The following is a 14,026-nucleotide window of genomic DNA, read 5'->3' as shown; positions in this document are numbered from 1 at the left end:
TTCTTGTCAGTACTACCGGTATATTGCATTGGATGCCAGTGGCAATTTGCAAAAACTTCATGCTGCAAAAAAAAAACATCGACTCCTATTTGCAAAAATTTCATGCTGCAAATATTTCTTGCTTTTTAGTAATTGCAAAGGAGTATTGTAAAGTAATTCTGATGGCTTGACTCCTGTCTCCCTCGACAACCCTCTGCTTACTTCTCTTGCATTTACTACAACAAAAAAGCCTTTGACAAAGACTATACTCTAACTACTTGAGACTAGTCCCAAGTATATGTACTCTGGCAGGTGTCTATGAGAAATGCATGCGGGCAAAATCAGCTCGTCCTCAATGGGTTAAAGAATACCGTTTGATAATCAGGATAGGTGTATGGTATGGACACCAATGGTTGATGTACTGCAACATTTATCACAATGTTATGACAGTAATGACAGTACAGTGAGGTGAAAGAGAAGACTTTCTTTTTTCTTTTTCTTGTTATTTTTTAATAACACAAGATGACAGCACTTGAAAAACTTGGAAGATTTGGGATAGAGTGATGCTGCAGAAATTCACTTTTTATGTAAGATGTGTTGTGTTATCTCTGTTACTCTAAACAGTAGAAGTCAACAACTGATTGGATTTTCATATTAAAAATGACCTGGTAGGGCTCATAGATGTGTGGGTTTATCTGTAAATGGGGGGAAAGTTAAAGTTTTCTGAGAGGTGGAATGGTTGAGTCTGTCTCAACGTCAATTTTACCGCATCATTGTTACTTTGTGACCTTGACTTTTCACTGATGCAATTTAATAGTGTGCAACATGATTACTGCTTTGAAAGCCACCGGAAGCCCATTTTTAGCATTGCGTGCCCAACCATGTATCGCATGATAGAGCGATGTTGGTTTTAACGACGTTTCGATTAGTCTTCAACAAGTTCAAGAGTAATGGGATGATCAGTGTCCATCTGAAATATCTACAAGATTCTCGGATCTGGGAGGAGTCTGCGGTGATGTCAGCCAAGGATGGTTTTGGCAAGTCTTCCGCTTAGATCTGAAGTGCTCTTGGGGGGGAGATGGGAGGGAAAACCCCCAGTAATTGAGAAATATCGAGAGTGGAAGCCAAGGAGTGATTGAAGGGCATGATGGTTATCTTAAGAAAGTTACTCCTTGTTATCTGGGCGAAACAAATTGCGGTGAAACGGGATTGATTTCTGACATGCTATCTGGAGCCGATCAGCAGGCTGAAGACATTGTGCGCTGCCACCGGTTTTGATTTCATTTAAAGGGAAGTCAGCCACAGACGAGTTTTCTCGTTTTTTCTTCTCTTTATTGGTGTGCGCACGTGTGCACGTGCGCGCACTTGTGGTGTGTGTGTTTTTAGAGAGAGAAAATAGAAAGAGGGAAGAGATCACGATAGAAAGTTTTGTCCCTCCATCTGTACTTTCCATTGATCATTTTGAGGGCCTGTATGGTATACCCAGTAAAAAGGACAATGGTGTCAACACTATAGACATAGCATTGAATAAGTGGCATCTCCATTGTGTTTGTATATTGTATAAAAAGAATGCACAGGTTTGGAAGGATTTGCAAAAATGTTTTGCTGAGAAGTCTTTGACATAATGGACATGGGTAGATGAGCCAGTGTGGCTCAGTGGTTAGGTGCGTGGACTCTCAATTACAAGGTCACTGGTTCAAGTCCCCCAGCAGCATCGGTTGTTCCCCTAGGCAAGGCACTTTGTCCCCATTTCTTAGTCCTTTGGAGGGGACGTAGAAATCATCAGTCCAGGGGAAGCTTCCTCATACGCATCAAAACGCTTCCTTTGTGACCATGCAGAATGAATTCACACACACACACGTCTTTATAGATGGAGCAAGACGAGAGTAATTTTGTCAAGACAACACAAAGTTGTGGCTTTCACGGCTGAAGGACATAACATCAAGCTATTAATTTGACATTAGCTCTGTAAAATGCTCCTCTCATCCTTAGGTTCCTACTATTGCTCTTCATCATTTTTTCAAACATTTTCTTCACATTTTTTGTTAGCCATGGATCTCTAACTCTTTTCAAAGAAAAAGGTCTTTGGTGCATTATTTTTACTCTGGTGCCATCAAGGTCAGGAAGATGTGTTGAACTGTGTGCATGAAGCAACAATTCAGGCTCAAATCATACAAGTTCTCCACAGCACATACAGTACTTTCTTTCGAAGGAAGAGATGTACTTACACCATGCACTGTTAGCACTTTGTCATTATGCAAATCAGCCCCAAACTCTCACGCATTCAACAGAAAGTACAGTACGGCTGTATTGTGTACTTTCGTCAGCTAAGTTGGGAGCTTTGTAGAGCAGACTACCTTCCCTGTGCCATTGGATCAATGTTTTGAACAGTGAACTGCTATGTGTCAGTATACCAGGGGTCTGTTTCATGAAACACTCAGTATGAGAGACTTCATGATATGGATTGGAAAATCTCATATAGCTACATATGAGTGACTTTCTGAGATTTGTGTTAAGACTTTTATGTGATGACTTCATGAAACGGACCCTTGGAATACAAAGCATCTACATGCTATGTTCATTTAGTCATTATAATTCCTGAGATGATACCCTTGATTTTGCTCAGCACAAGGCTTTTACAGACCATCATATTTCTTTCTTGCTTCCCCCTCCATCTTTTTTTGCTTTATACATGTAAATAAGTAAGTTCTGCATACTGACAGAACAGTGATAGTTGATGCATGTTATTGCCTTTTCTTTCTGTTCTCTTGTTTCCTGCAGGACACGTATCCGTTTGTGTACATCCTGACCCAGTCGCCCCACAAACCACACCCACCAAAAGCGGAGAAATCAACCAAAGAGAAGGAGAAAACCAAAGAGGAGGAGCTTGCCGAGGCATTGAGGGATCTGAAGATCGGCTGGTTGTCAAAGTGAGTGCAGCGGGGATTAAAATGATGGTAGAGATGACAATAATGACAATGATGATGATGTTGATGATGATGATGATGGTGATTGTGATGGTGATGGTGATGGTGATGGTTGTGGTGGGGCTAGGAGTGGCAGAATGATGATAATGATGATGGTGGGGGGGGGGGAGGGTAGTGGTGGCAGGATGATGATTGATGATGGTGGTGGTGGTGGTGGTGGTGATGATGATGATGACGACGATGATGATGATAGTGGTGATGGTGGAGATGATGATGATGACGACGATGATGACGACGATGATGATGGCAATGATGATGTTGATCTTGGTGATGGTAATGGTAGTGGTAGTCGGGTGGTGATGGTGATTATGATGATGATGCTGATGATAGTGCTAGTGATGATTATCCTGATGATAATGGTAGTAATATTAATAATGATGATAATGATGGGGATGCCGTGAAGATGTCTGTCAATACTAATGATCATGAGGACCTTGACAATTGCAACAATGATGGTTGTTCCTTTGATGATCATGATATCAATGGCAACCAAGATTATAATAACATAGATGGTAATATCACATCAATGGTAATATTAATTTTCCTTTGATGGTTTTTTCCTAGGTTCTCTATGTCATACTTCTTTTGTCTGTAACTGGTTTCAATCTATTTTCATAGATTTCAGTTTCACTGAAGATCCTTGTACAGCCCCATTAGGATCCTGGTAGTGTTGGTGATGGATTTTACTCTTAGTGCTATTGTTTGTTTGTTTGTTTTTGTTGTTTTTATGAGACTCAAGACTTGGTTGAGATGTACAAAGAATTTGAGTCACTGTGCATGAGTATTTGCTGAATAGATGTAAATATTTGTGTGTGTGTATTCCATTACTCTTTGTCCGGTGGCTGAAATTTACCCTGATCTGACCAATCAACAAAATTGTATTTTGTGGTACTCCTTGTTGGATGCCGGATGGAAAATAAATGAAACTGAACTGATCAACAACATTCTGTGACACACTTTAACCTCAAAAAGATACTATAATATACAACATGTATTCAATAAATTGGGGCTTGTAAGACAAGTTAACAAGTGGTTGAATTCATAATCGAGGACCATGGTGATGGGATGAGAAATAAGTACTGTTCTCTTTCAAGAAGCAAAGCTAATGATAATCCACCTTTGAGATGATATACATAAGAGTCCCAAAGTGTGATGTCATAGCCATTGATCGCCATGGAAACTGGTTCTAAACAACCTCACCTGGCCCAAGTGTGTATGCAATGCCTGGTTCCAACTCAAATTAAAACGGAAGATTGTGACATCATCATTTAGGTACTCTGTCGCATTTGTGTAACAGGAGGCAATATTTTGGCGTCTGTTGGTGTCAATATGGTTAGTGTCAGTCGGCTTGCTAAAGAGAAAGTTAAACGACTGTGAAATATATAGAGTGTGTAGTATTCAGTCACATAGATTGCAAAGTCCTACTGAAGGGGCTCATGTTGCATCTGAATACAAGAAACTATAAATTACCCCCTATAGATAGCAAAAACAAAATCACTGTCTTCAGTGGGTTAGGATTATATTATTTGTGATGCTTGATTTTTACAGATTAGAAGGAGATGACCTGTACAAGGAACTCGCAGAACAATACCCGTCTCACCTACCTCTCCACGTCGCACAACTGAACAAAAAGGAAAACCACAAGGTATGATGATGCGTACTTGGGTATTGTCACCCTCTAGAGCAAGTCCTCTGATTCCTCTCGATGTTTGTTTAGTTCTAGGTGCATTACCCAACTCAATTTTAACCCGTTGAGGACGGACAGATTTTGATACAACACGCATTTCCCATAGACACTTGCCCGAGTATACTCGGGACTCGTCCTCAACGGGTTAAGGAAACTGCTTGTGTAATTTCGTTAATACCACGTCGTGAATGGAAGTACTTGCTGCCATATGTGCTGTCATTAATATTCTGAGTGTTGTGGAAGGGATGAAATTGCATTATCTTCGAGAAAAGACATGCCCAACTGTTATGCAGAGTTTTCCATGTTGGTCGGTCCAAGTGTCCAGTCTGGTTGGGAGCTCTGTCTTTAACCGCATTGCACCCAGAGGCATCTTGGAAGGTCAAACTGAACTTACTGAAGGAATGAAAAAAATCTGTAAAATTTCACATGAGTGTAGACAAATTGATTGTGCATTTGTGGAGATTACATCACAGAGTAGGACTGTACAGGGATATTATGACTTAGACAAAGATACACCAAGATATTTTCACGTGCCTCACCCCACACGTGTGCTCAAGAGTAGCCCTAGGTGGCTTCAGTGATTTGAGAGGGGGATGATTTGAAGGCAAAGGTTTTAAACTGCAAACTGTGTTATATTTGTCAGTAGAGAATAGTTGGGATCAAGGTTCAAATCTGCTTTGCAAAAAAAAAAAAAAAGGGCATGGGCATAGTCACGTTTGGTTCATCCACAGAGGAAGAAATAACTCCACATCTGCTGTTTGGAGTGTCATATCAAGTACTATGCAAACACTTGGAAACTTCTAGGGGCAGTTGAATACTTTTCATGCAGTCCCACAAGGGGTGGATACCTGACTATGCACCTTCTTTGTAGTAATGTGAGAAAGACAATATTAAAAGTGCGTGAACTAAGACCAAGCCAGGGATAGGGTGCTTGGCGGGGTAGCGTTGTGCTATCACCTACTTTGTGAGTCTGGTATCTGGATGTACATGTAGAAGGCTACAGTGAAATATGTTTTCTCTTTGGATAAAAGATGATGCCTAGTTGAAAAAAAAAAAAAAAACTTTCCGTATACTTCAAACAGATATGATTTGCCAATACTACTTGTTGAATAATGATCTAGATTAGTCAGTTGTGCTCAAGCAAAGGTAGTTGCTCTGCTAGTACTCCCACAAAATTTTGTTGGCTTGAAGCTTATAGTTTGTTTGTTTTTTGTCTTTTAGTTTAGTATTATTTGCTATTAAAAACTGAGATCAGAGTTCCTTCCGCTTCTTGCAATTAAGACTAGCAAATGATAGTACTTTCATTTCCTCTGTTTACCCTCAGTACTTGAGAGATTTTTTTTCGTCACATGGTGATTACAAAAAAAGAAATTCTTTGCTATTTAAATGATGTGTTATAACCTTGAACCGATATTTATTGCAAATATGCACAGGGCGAGGTTTTATTGCTCACTGCGCCATGTGATAATCTCTTGATGATATGCTTCCCTCCTTCCCCTCTTCCCCCTTTGCCCTGAAAATTAGGACTGCAACCATGTGCCGAGTTAAAGGCCCCGGTAGCGTGGGGATACCATAGAGCGGGAAGGCTGGTCCCACTCAGATATATTCGAGAATCCCTGTAATGAATTGTATACAGCCTTACCATTGATCTCTGTTTAAAGTACAAACACAGCCGAAGAAATTCGGCTGGAGTCGACCGTTACGGAGCGTACACTTGGATGCATGTATTCTCTGACCAGTGCTATTTGTGGTTTTCGAATGTATCCCGGTGAGCAGGGAATGAATTGAACCACCAATGAATCCCCACGCCACCGAGTCTTTAAAGGACAAGTTCACCTTCATAGACATAAGGAGTGAGAGAATGCAACAATATTAGTAGAACACATCAGTGAAAGTTTGAGGAAAATTGGACAATCGATGCAAAAGTTATGAATTTTTAAAATGTTTGTGTTGGAACCGCTGGATGAGGAGACTACTACAGCTTGTGAGTCATATGCGTACAACAGTATAAAGAAAATGTAAAAGAAAATTCAACATATTTTCACTTTTTTCGCATAATAAAAGAGCTCTTGACTTGCCTCTTTCTAAAGGCAGGGGGAATAATATTACCCATAACATTTGTCGGTAACGAGTCAGGGGAATGTGTACTTTTTTCAAAAGATGGCATTTTGTGAAATTCTCTTTATATTTTCCTTATATTGTTGTACGCATGTGACATCTAAGTTATTCGTACACTGCAGTAGTCTTCTCATCCAGCGGTTACTGCACAAAAACTTCAAAAATTCATAACTTTTGAACGGATTGTCTGATTTTCCTCAAACTTTCAATGATGTGTTCTACTAATATTGCTACATTCTCTCAATCCTTATCTTTATGAAGGTGAACTTGTCCTTTAACCCCGTTGAGGACGAGTCCTGTGTATACTCGGGCGGGTGTCTTTGGAAAATGCGTGTTGTAGCCAAAGCAGCCCGTCCTCAACGGGTTAATGGGATGAGATCGCCTCATGTAGTCTGATTCTCATCTGTGTATTTACTTTGGCAGCAATTAAATTAAAGAAAGAGCAGACATGTCTCTTTGGAGTTTGCAGTCACATTGTTGCGAACTGCTTAAGAACATGTCACTTTTTTTTTTTCTGATATCCACATACTTTAAGTACAGACTTCAGCCTTTGGTATAAGGAGATGAGTACAGTTCCGTACTTGAACATCTGCACGTAGATACTTTAGTCATTTATATTGATGCACCAATGCCCTGGAATTCCTTCCAACCAGAGCAGAAGAGTTGACTGTACTTTTATGGGAAGAAGGAGGATGGTGGGAGGATTTTTTATGGAAAGAATTAACAAAAGAAGGAACTTAACCAGTTGAGAACAGTTTGATTTGGCTACAATACACATTTCCCACAGATATTTGCCCGAGTATACTCTGGACTCGTCCTCAATGAGTTAATAAGATTAGAGCTGTTGGCTTAAAAGGCTCAGCACATGAAGTATGCACATAATCTGCTGCATGATGCAGACAACCAAGAGTTTCAAACAATGGTTTCACTTGAAAACCAGCTCTTCAGTTATATACTGATGATAATAAACTGTTTGCACATAGAAAGTGCCTGTATCATGAAGACTACCATAGGTCCCAGATATGGCCAGCAAGACGAGTCGCATGGTTGAAAGAACTTCTATGGTATGCGAGTCCCCCGCCCCCCTTTCAACATGATTGAAGTGTGCAAAAGAAAATCTATTTGTTTTGTAGTATTTATACAAAGATGGCTAATTTCAAAATCAAACACTCCAGACTGTTCTTTGTGTAGATGACAGAGTAGACAAGTGGTACATTACGCTTTGTGTTTTTATTGCAATGTATTGACACACGTCGGAAGATCTTATCATTCCAGGAAATGTCATATCTGTAAAGCAAACACTGATAGCGAGATAAGACCGAAAGCACATCAAGTCTACCTTCACACAGCTGGTGCGTTGTGACTGGGGAAGGCTTGGCAGAAGACTTTAAACCCTTGGGATGCCCCCAGGGTCAAAGCCACCGAAAAGTGGCCGATTCAGTGATTAAACTGTTGCCATTCATTCTCTGCTTAAAGAAGGTGCAGCCACAAGTGTACCCCCCCCCCCCAGCAGTCTAGAGTGTCAGAGCTGTATGTCTGAGCTCTGTGCTCTACAGTTTTATTTCCCAGTCATAAAGTTTGCATCTCCTTTAAATACAAAGCACTCAACCATGTCTTTACTACATATCATATGTTTTTCCTTCATCCATGATAAGAAACTATGGTTTATAAATGAGTCTTCTTTTCTTTTTTGTTTTTTTATTTGATTTAGCAAACTCAGTGCCATGTGGAATTGCTCCTTTTTTGCCTTCAAAATGTTTGCCTCACTCTGCATAGATTTGTTTGTTTGTTTGTTTGTTTGTTTGTTTGTTGATTTGCAGGGATTGGCAGCACTGTTTATTTGTGTCTTTATCTTGCTCATTGTACAGTCTGGGAGTTTACTGTAATGCTACCTTTCTGTCTGTGCATACACATGTTCATGTGCATTATCTGTTTTATAGAATTGTGAACACATTTTGGTAAAAACACATTGTTTTAATTGTATTTTTGATAATTACCAACTTGGCAAATTTATTGAATCCATTTCCTTTTAGCTTGCCATGCTTTCATTTTGTTTTGTTTTTTGATACAATTTTTTTTTTATAACTAACTCTTATATTAAAGATTTGATATCTTTTGTAATAGTGAGAGACATTGAGGGTAGAGGTATGTACCCTCACATATTTTCAGAAATCTTTGATTTCTACTTTAATTTCCCCCTTCTCATTACTGCAGGAAAGGAGTAAGACTCTTCCAGAAATTGTGGACGCAGCCAATGCCGTACTTTCTCTGATCGACCAATCAGAGCTGGCGATATATCTGGCCGTGAAAAATGACACACGACCCGATGCACTCAGTACCAAGCAGTAAGGGAGTTCAGTTTTAATTTCTCAACTATCATCTTCAGCAGTCCTTCCTCTGAAGTGACTAATTACTCTTTTTATCAATTTAGTGGTTAAAGTTCTCAAATACAGTGCTATGTGAGAGGTAACTGCTGTCTTGTTAAGATGATGTGATGTTTAATGAAACTGAAGTGATAATTTTGTAACTCTCCATGGATGCTAGTTAGCTATCGAGCAATTCAGTCAAATCAGGAGGTTTTTGTGGTTTGACAGTGTATGGGAGCGCTAGTGGTGGAATGGTTAGGTCTTCAGACTCTTAACAATGAGACTCCAGGTTCCAATTCCAGCTGAGATGGGTGTGGGATATGAAGACCTTGCAGAGGTGGGGTGCTAATAAAAACTGGGGCCATGCGATGAGAGAAGAAGCTACCCATTTTAAATCAGAATGATATTTTCTCTGATGTGATGGAGTATTCTGTCAAGTCTGAAACGTCACTTGCTGCAAACTCATGCTCATATATGTTTGTTTGTTTGTTTGTTTGTTTTTTACTCTTTAGAGAGATGGAAAAGCAGAAACATCATTTAATCTCCGCCCTATGCCTGAAAGGCATTGCCCTGGCTGATCAAGTCCTCGCTGCATCCGAGTCCGTCTCCACGGAAACGGACCCCACCCCATCTTCTGTCGCAAAAACCACTGCCACCACCACCACCACTGCAAGTACCACGACCACACCCAGCACCACCAGCAGTGTTGCCATGACGACCACCTCTCCTGCTCCCGCCGGAACATCCGCTTCGTCAGTAGCCTCCGCTGTCGTGTCAACATCGTCGTCGTCGTCGTCGTCTGTATCAACATCTGTTTCGACTCCGGCCATGTCCCAGGAAGAGGAGAATAAGATGAGGGAGGAGGTGGAGGACACGTATCGTGAGGTGCTAAAGTGGGCCGATGCGGAGGAGAAGAAGGTACGTTTGGTGTGTGGAGAAAGAGCTGGGAATGAAATGAGGGATGTCTGCAAAGCCAAGCAGTCAATTGTAAAGAGACGCAGCTGTTAAAAATGAAGAACAGAAGGAAAAAACAACAAAAAAAAGAAACAAACAACAAAGAAAGTGAAAAAGAAAGAAAAAAGACTTCACATGCTTGCCTTACTTACCCATAGTTGGTGGTTAAGATAGGCAGAGCAATTCTAGTGCTAGCAGTGGAAGAATTGGAAGAATCAGGTACTGCAAGCAGTTCATCACTTTGCTCAATTAGGACCAGAAACATGCACAGATTTTAACTCAGTAATGGACTGGTCCATTTGAATCAAACGGCGCTTAGTGTCATCTCCTCATGTTCTCATAGACAGGGGTTGATGCTACTGCGACACAAATATTTGGCAGTATGGCAATGTTCACAAATTCAGTGCTTGGTTGAACCAGCACAAAAAGTAACTGCCCACATATGTTGTTATCATGACGAAATAACCAAGTGAGGTTATGTCGAAATTGGCCCAGCTCAAAAATAAATGATAATTTCACAAAAGTTGTCTAGCTTTGCGGTTTGTTTGTAAGGAAACCAGTGATTTGTCTGACATTGAAGAATGTAACCACCCTACTCCGTGGAACATCTCTTCCATCTCACTTAAAAAAACAGGTACTGCTCTTCACTACTCGACACGCTCAAGTCAACAAGCACAGTGGGCGTCGCCTGAAGTGCATGCTGAAACAGCTGGAGATGGAGTCTAGGCCGTCAAAAGACAGCGAACTGAGGATCATTGAGGTCAGTTTTTCTCCGGTCAGAATGACAAAAGGTCACGTCTCGGAGGTGACAGGAAATGAGAGCTTGGGTCTGCCAAGTTCCAGTTTCACAAGCCTTTCTTGCGTTTAATGTTCAGGGGGGACATAGTATGGGCCTTTTGCCAGTTGTCATTTATAATACTTCATGTAATGTCATGTTCGCATTAAAGACAATCGCCAGTCATGAGCTCTCACAATGTGCTGGAAATAACCATCACATCCTTTCGTGCTTCAGTTTGTTTCACAATGTAGTTTGGTTTCTGTTCCTGGGCTCCATTTCTCAAGAATGTTTCAATGATAGCAACCCCTGCTGCAATGGCAGTGCTATGGGATGTAGCAATGTAGATGGTTTATGTTGGATATATTTTTCCAATGTTTATTTCTCTATCTCTCTCTCCACTCCATTCTTTTCCTTTCTTTCCCCTTCTTCTATACTCCATCATTTTCCTTTCTCCTCCCTCTGCCCTTTCACACTCTATCTTACTCTCTTTTTACCTCCTTCGTTTTCTCCCTCTCCACCCCTTTAGATTCTTTCCTTCTCTCTCTCCTTTTCACTTCCCCATCACTGTTCCCTGCTCGCTGCCTCTACCTTCCATCTCTCTATCTTTCCTATCTTTCTTTTCTCTTTCAGTCTGTCCCTTTTGCCGTGTGGGCATAATCTCTTTCTTGTTCTTTTTACTTTTTTCTCCTCAGCTCCTATATCCCTCTTCCCTTGTCTTCTCTGCTCTCGTACTATCTCTTTCATCACTCTCTCCCTTTTTCCTTCTTTTCCCCTTTTCACTATCTCTCTCTCTCCTATCATATTCTCAGTAATTTTATCCCACTTGCTTTCACGTTCTCTCCATCCCTCACTCTATTTCTCTTTCTCTCCTCTGTCGTATTACTCTTTCTCCTTCTTTCCCATTTTCACTCTCTCCCTCTATCTCCTTTTCTTCTTTTTCATCTTCTTCTTCTTCTTCTTCTCCTCCAGTACTGTCCAACACCCCAATCAGGGACCAACCCAACTCCTCTGTCACTCCATCTCTCATCCATCCCTCTTCCTGTGTCTCTCCTGTTCTTATGCCCTCTCTCTCTCTCCTCCATCGCTCTTCCCCTTTTGCCACACCCTCTTGCCACGCCCTCTTCTCATCAAAAACTACAATGGGAGTTTTGCAGCAAGAATCCCAATAAAGGATGACACCCTTTAAAGGGATAATTCAGTTTTTGTTGAGATGGGGGTTTCAGATTTTAACTTTTTGCAAGATGATTAGAAACCACTCATGAAATATGAAAGAGCATACAATTCTGGGAGGATTTCAAAGTTTATTTGATGAAAATCGGTTTTGTAATGTCTGAGATATCAAAAAACAAACAAACAAACAAACAAAGTAAAACAAAGTGTTCCAGATAAAGGTTGGGTCCCTTCTAAATAGAACCTCTTTGTTTTTTATATATCTTGGCCATGTCAAAATTGATTTTATCATATAGACTGAGTTCCTCTTCAAATTTTGTTTCTTTAATATTTCAAGAGGTTTGTCATTACCTCACAAAAAAAGTGGGAGACCTGAAGTCCCATCTCAACCAAAGCTATACCATCCCTTTAAAATGTTCTGGTATGCAGATCCAAAGAGAAAGAGGATTTCCAGCCAATAGCGATACCAACCGGTAATGCAATACCAAATTTAGCAGCTGCCTGCCTTCGTCAGGTGACCGGGAGATAATTGCGAAGGATGAAACAGGATCCTGTCTCTCTCTCGATGATCCCACATCCTGTTTCAGATCTGAAGTACTTTCCTCAATAATGCTTTGCAATGGATGTAGAATGTGCCGAGAGAGCTTGCGACTGGAGTGGTGTGAAGGCCGAAGCCCTTTGCCTCTACTCCCAAATCTGCAAGCAAAGTTCATTATAAGGCACTGCTTCCGTTATCCGTTATCAGTGAACGTCCTGTCAAAATTCAGCTTCGATTACTCTTACATTTCTTTGTTTTGGGTTTGTTTTTTTCTAGTTCGATTTGCCTGTGATGAAAATTCTGCTGGGATTAAAAGCTCATGCCTCTTTTGACCCCGATTGTTTGTTGTTGTTGTTGTTGTTGTTGTTGTTGTTGCAATAGTGGAAGAAGGTATTCTACAAATTTGCCTTTATTTGTTTTTAGGTTTATGGTTTGGCACTTATACTAAATAAGATGTGGTTGATGATAATGATATTGCATCAGGATCAAGAATTGAATGCAGAATTTGGTGGGAAAAAAAAAAAAGGACGGTTGTTATTCAAAGGCATAATGAACCAATTAATAACTAAATAAAATATTTAACTCCTTGCTCCATGATATTTTGCAAATCAGTGCTAATAATTGTCAAATCCTGGAAAGAGATTGCTAGGAAAATGATGTCGAATATGTCCCGGGTGGTATGTTTCTCATACAAGGGAACCTTGTTCTAACAAAGATCTCAAAACTATGACAATGACCTCATTATATCAGTGTACAAAAAGAAGGAAGATTAAGGAGTTGGGACATGTATAATCACCTTGTTATGGAGGGTTTTGTTATATCTGTCCTTTGTAGTGCCTTTAATAATCATACGACAGAAGATTGTTTGAACACAAGTCTGACATACACTCACGAGTAGTCATTACTTTACTTCAGGGTATACACAATGTTGAACCTTTAAGGGGGATTCTCAAAGTACCGGTATTTAAATTGGCTGTAGTGCCTTTAATGATCATTCAACATGAGAGGATATCTCAGTGTGGTTTACATTAGTTTCATTTCCTTTCTTTCTTTCTTTTTTTTTCTGTCCTTTTCTTGGTCCCTTTCCAGGTGTACAAGTCATTAGGCTGGGAGCACATGGTTCGTCACACGGTCAACTGGCTGCCGGTCAAGTATCCGGCCAATTTCATTCCCTTCTAGGAATTTGGGAGAAGTGCGTGGATGACGGGATGCCGCTGCCACGGTCTCTTCGAGCAAGGGGATGTCAGTTGGAGTTTCGCCAAGATGACATCGAGGGGGGTGTAGTGGGACGTATAGTTTCTGGGGGTTTGTTGTTGTTGTTGTTGTTGTAGCAGAGCAGAGAGAGTTGGTAGAACTGTAGGGAGACCAGAGAGAGAGGGGTAACCCCATGTTCAATGAAATGGGAGAAAAATAAGAAACCAAGCTAGTAAATGAGTTGAACTCTTTCTC

General features: G+C 40.6%; 1 protein-coding gene across 1 annotated transcript in view; it reads left to right on the top strand.

Moving 5' to 3' along the window:
- Nucleotides 1-13,767, top strand: part of LOC140244199 (tripeptidyl-peptidase 2-like) — a 41,553-nt gene extending 27,786 nt beyond the window's left edge. The window contains exons 21-27 of the mRNA XM_072323831.1: nucleotides 2,761-2,909; nucleotides 4,515-4,611; nucleotides 8,986-9,116; nucleotides 9,650-9,893; nucleotides 9,975-10,055; nucleotides 10,726-10,851; nucleotides 13,667-13,767. Of these exons, the coding sequence (XP_072179932.1) occupies nucleotides 2,761-2,909; nucleotides 4,515-4,611; nucleotides 8,986-9,116; nucleotides 9,650-9,893; nucleotides 9,975-10,055; nucleotides 10,726-10,851; nucleotides 13,667-13,756 (918 nt within the window). The 3' untranslated portion in view covers nucleotides 13,757-13,767. The remainder of the gene's footprint in view (nucleotides 1-2,760; nucleotides 2,910-4,514; nucleotides 4,612-8,985; nucleotides 9,117-9,649; nucleotides 9,894-9,974; nucleotides 10,056-10,725; nucleotides 10,852-13,666) is intronic.
- Nucleotides 13,768-14,026: the final 259 nt, after the last annotated feature.

The sequence above is a fragment of the Diadema setosum genome, chromosome 21 (genome assembly GCF_964275005.1).
Source record: "Diadema setosum chromosome 21, eeDiaSeto1, whole genome shotgun sequence".
In the NCBI taxonomy this organism is placed as follows: Eukaryota; Metazoa; Echinodermata; class Echinoidea; order Diadematoida; family Diadematidae; genus Diadema; species Diadema setosum.
Note: the sequence above shows the minus strand (reverse complement) of the source record. Positions and strands in the feature narration are given on the sequence as shown.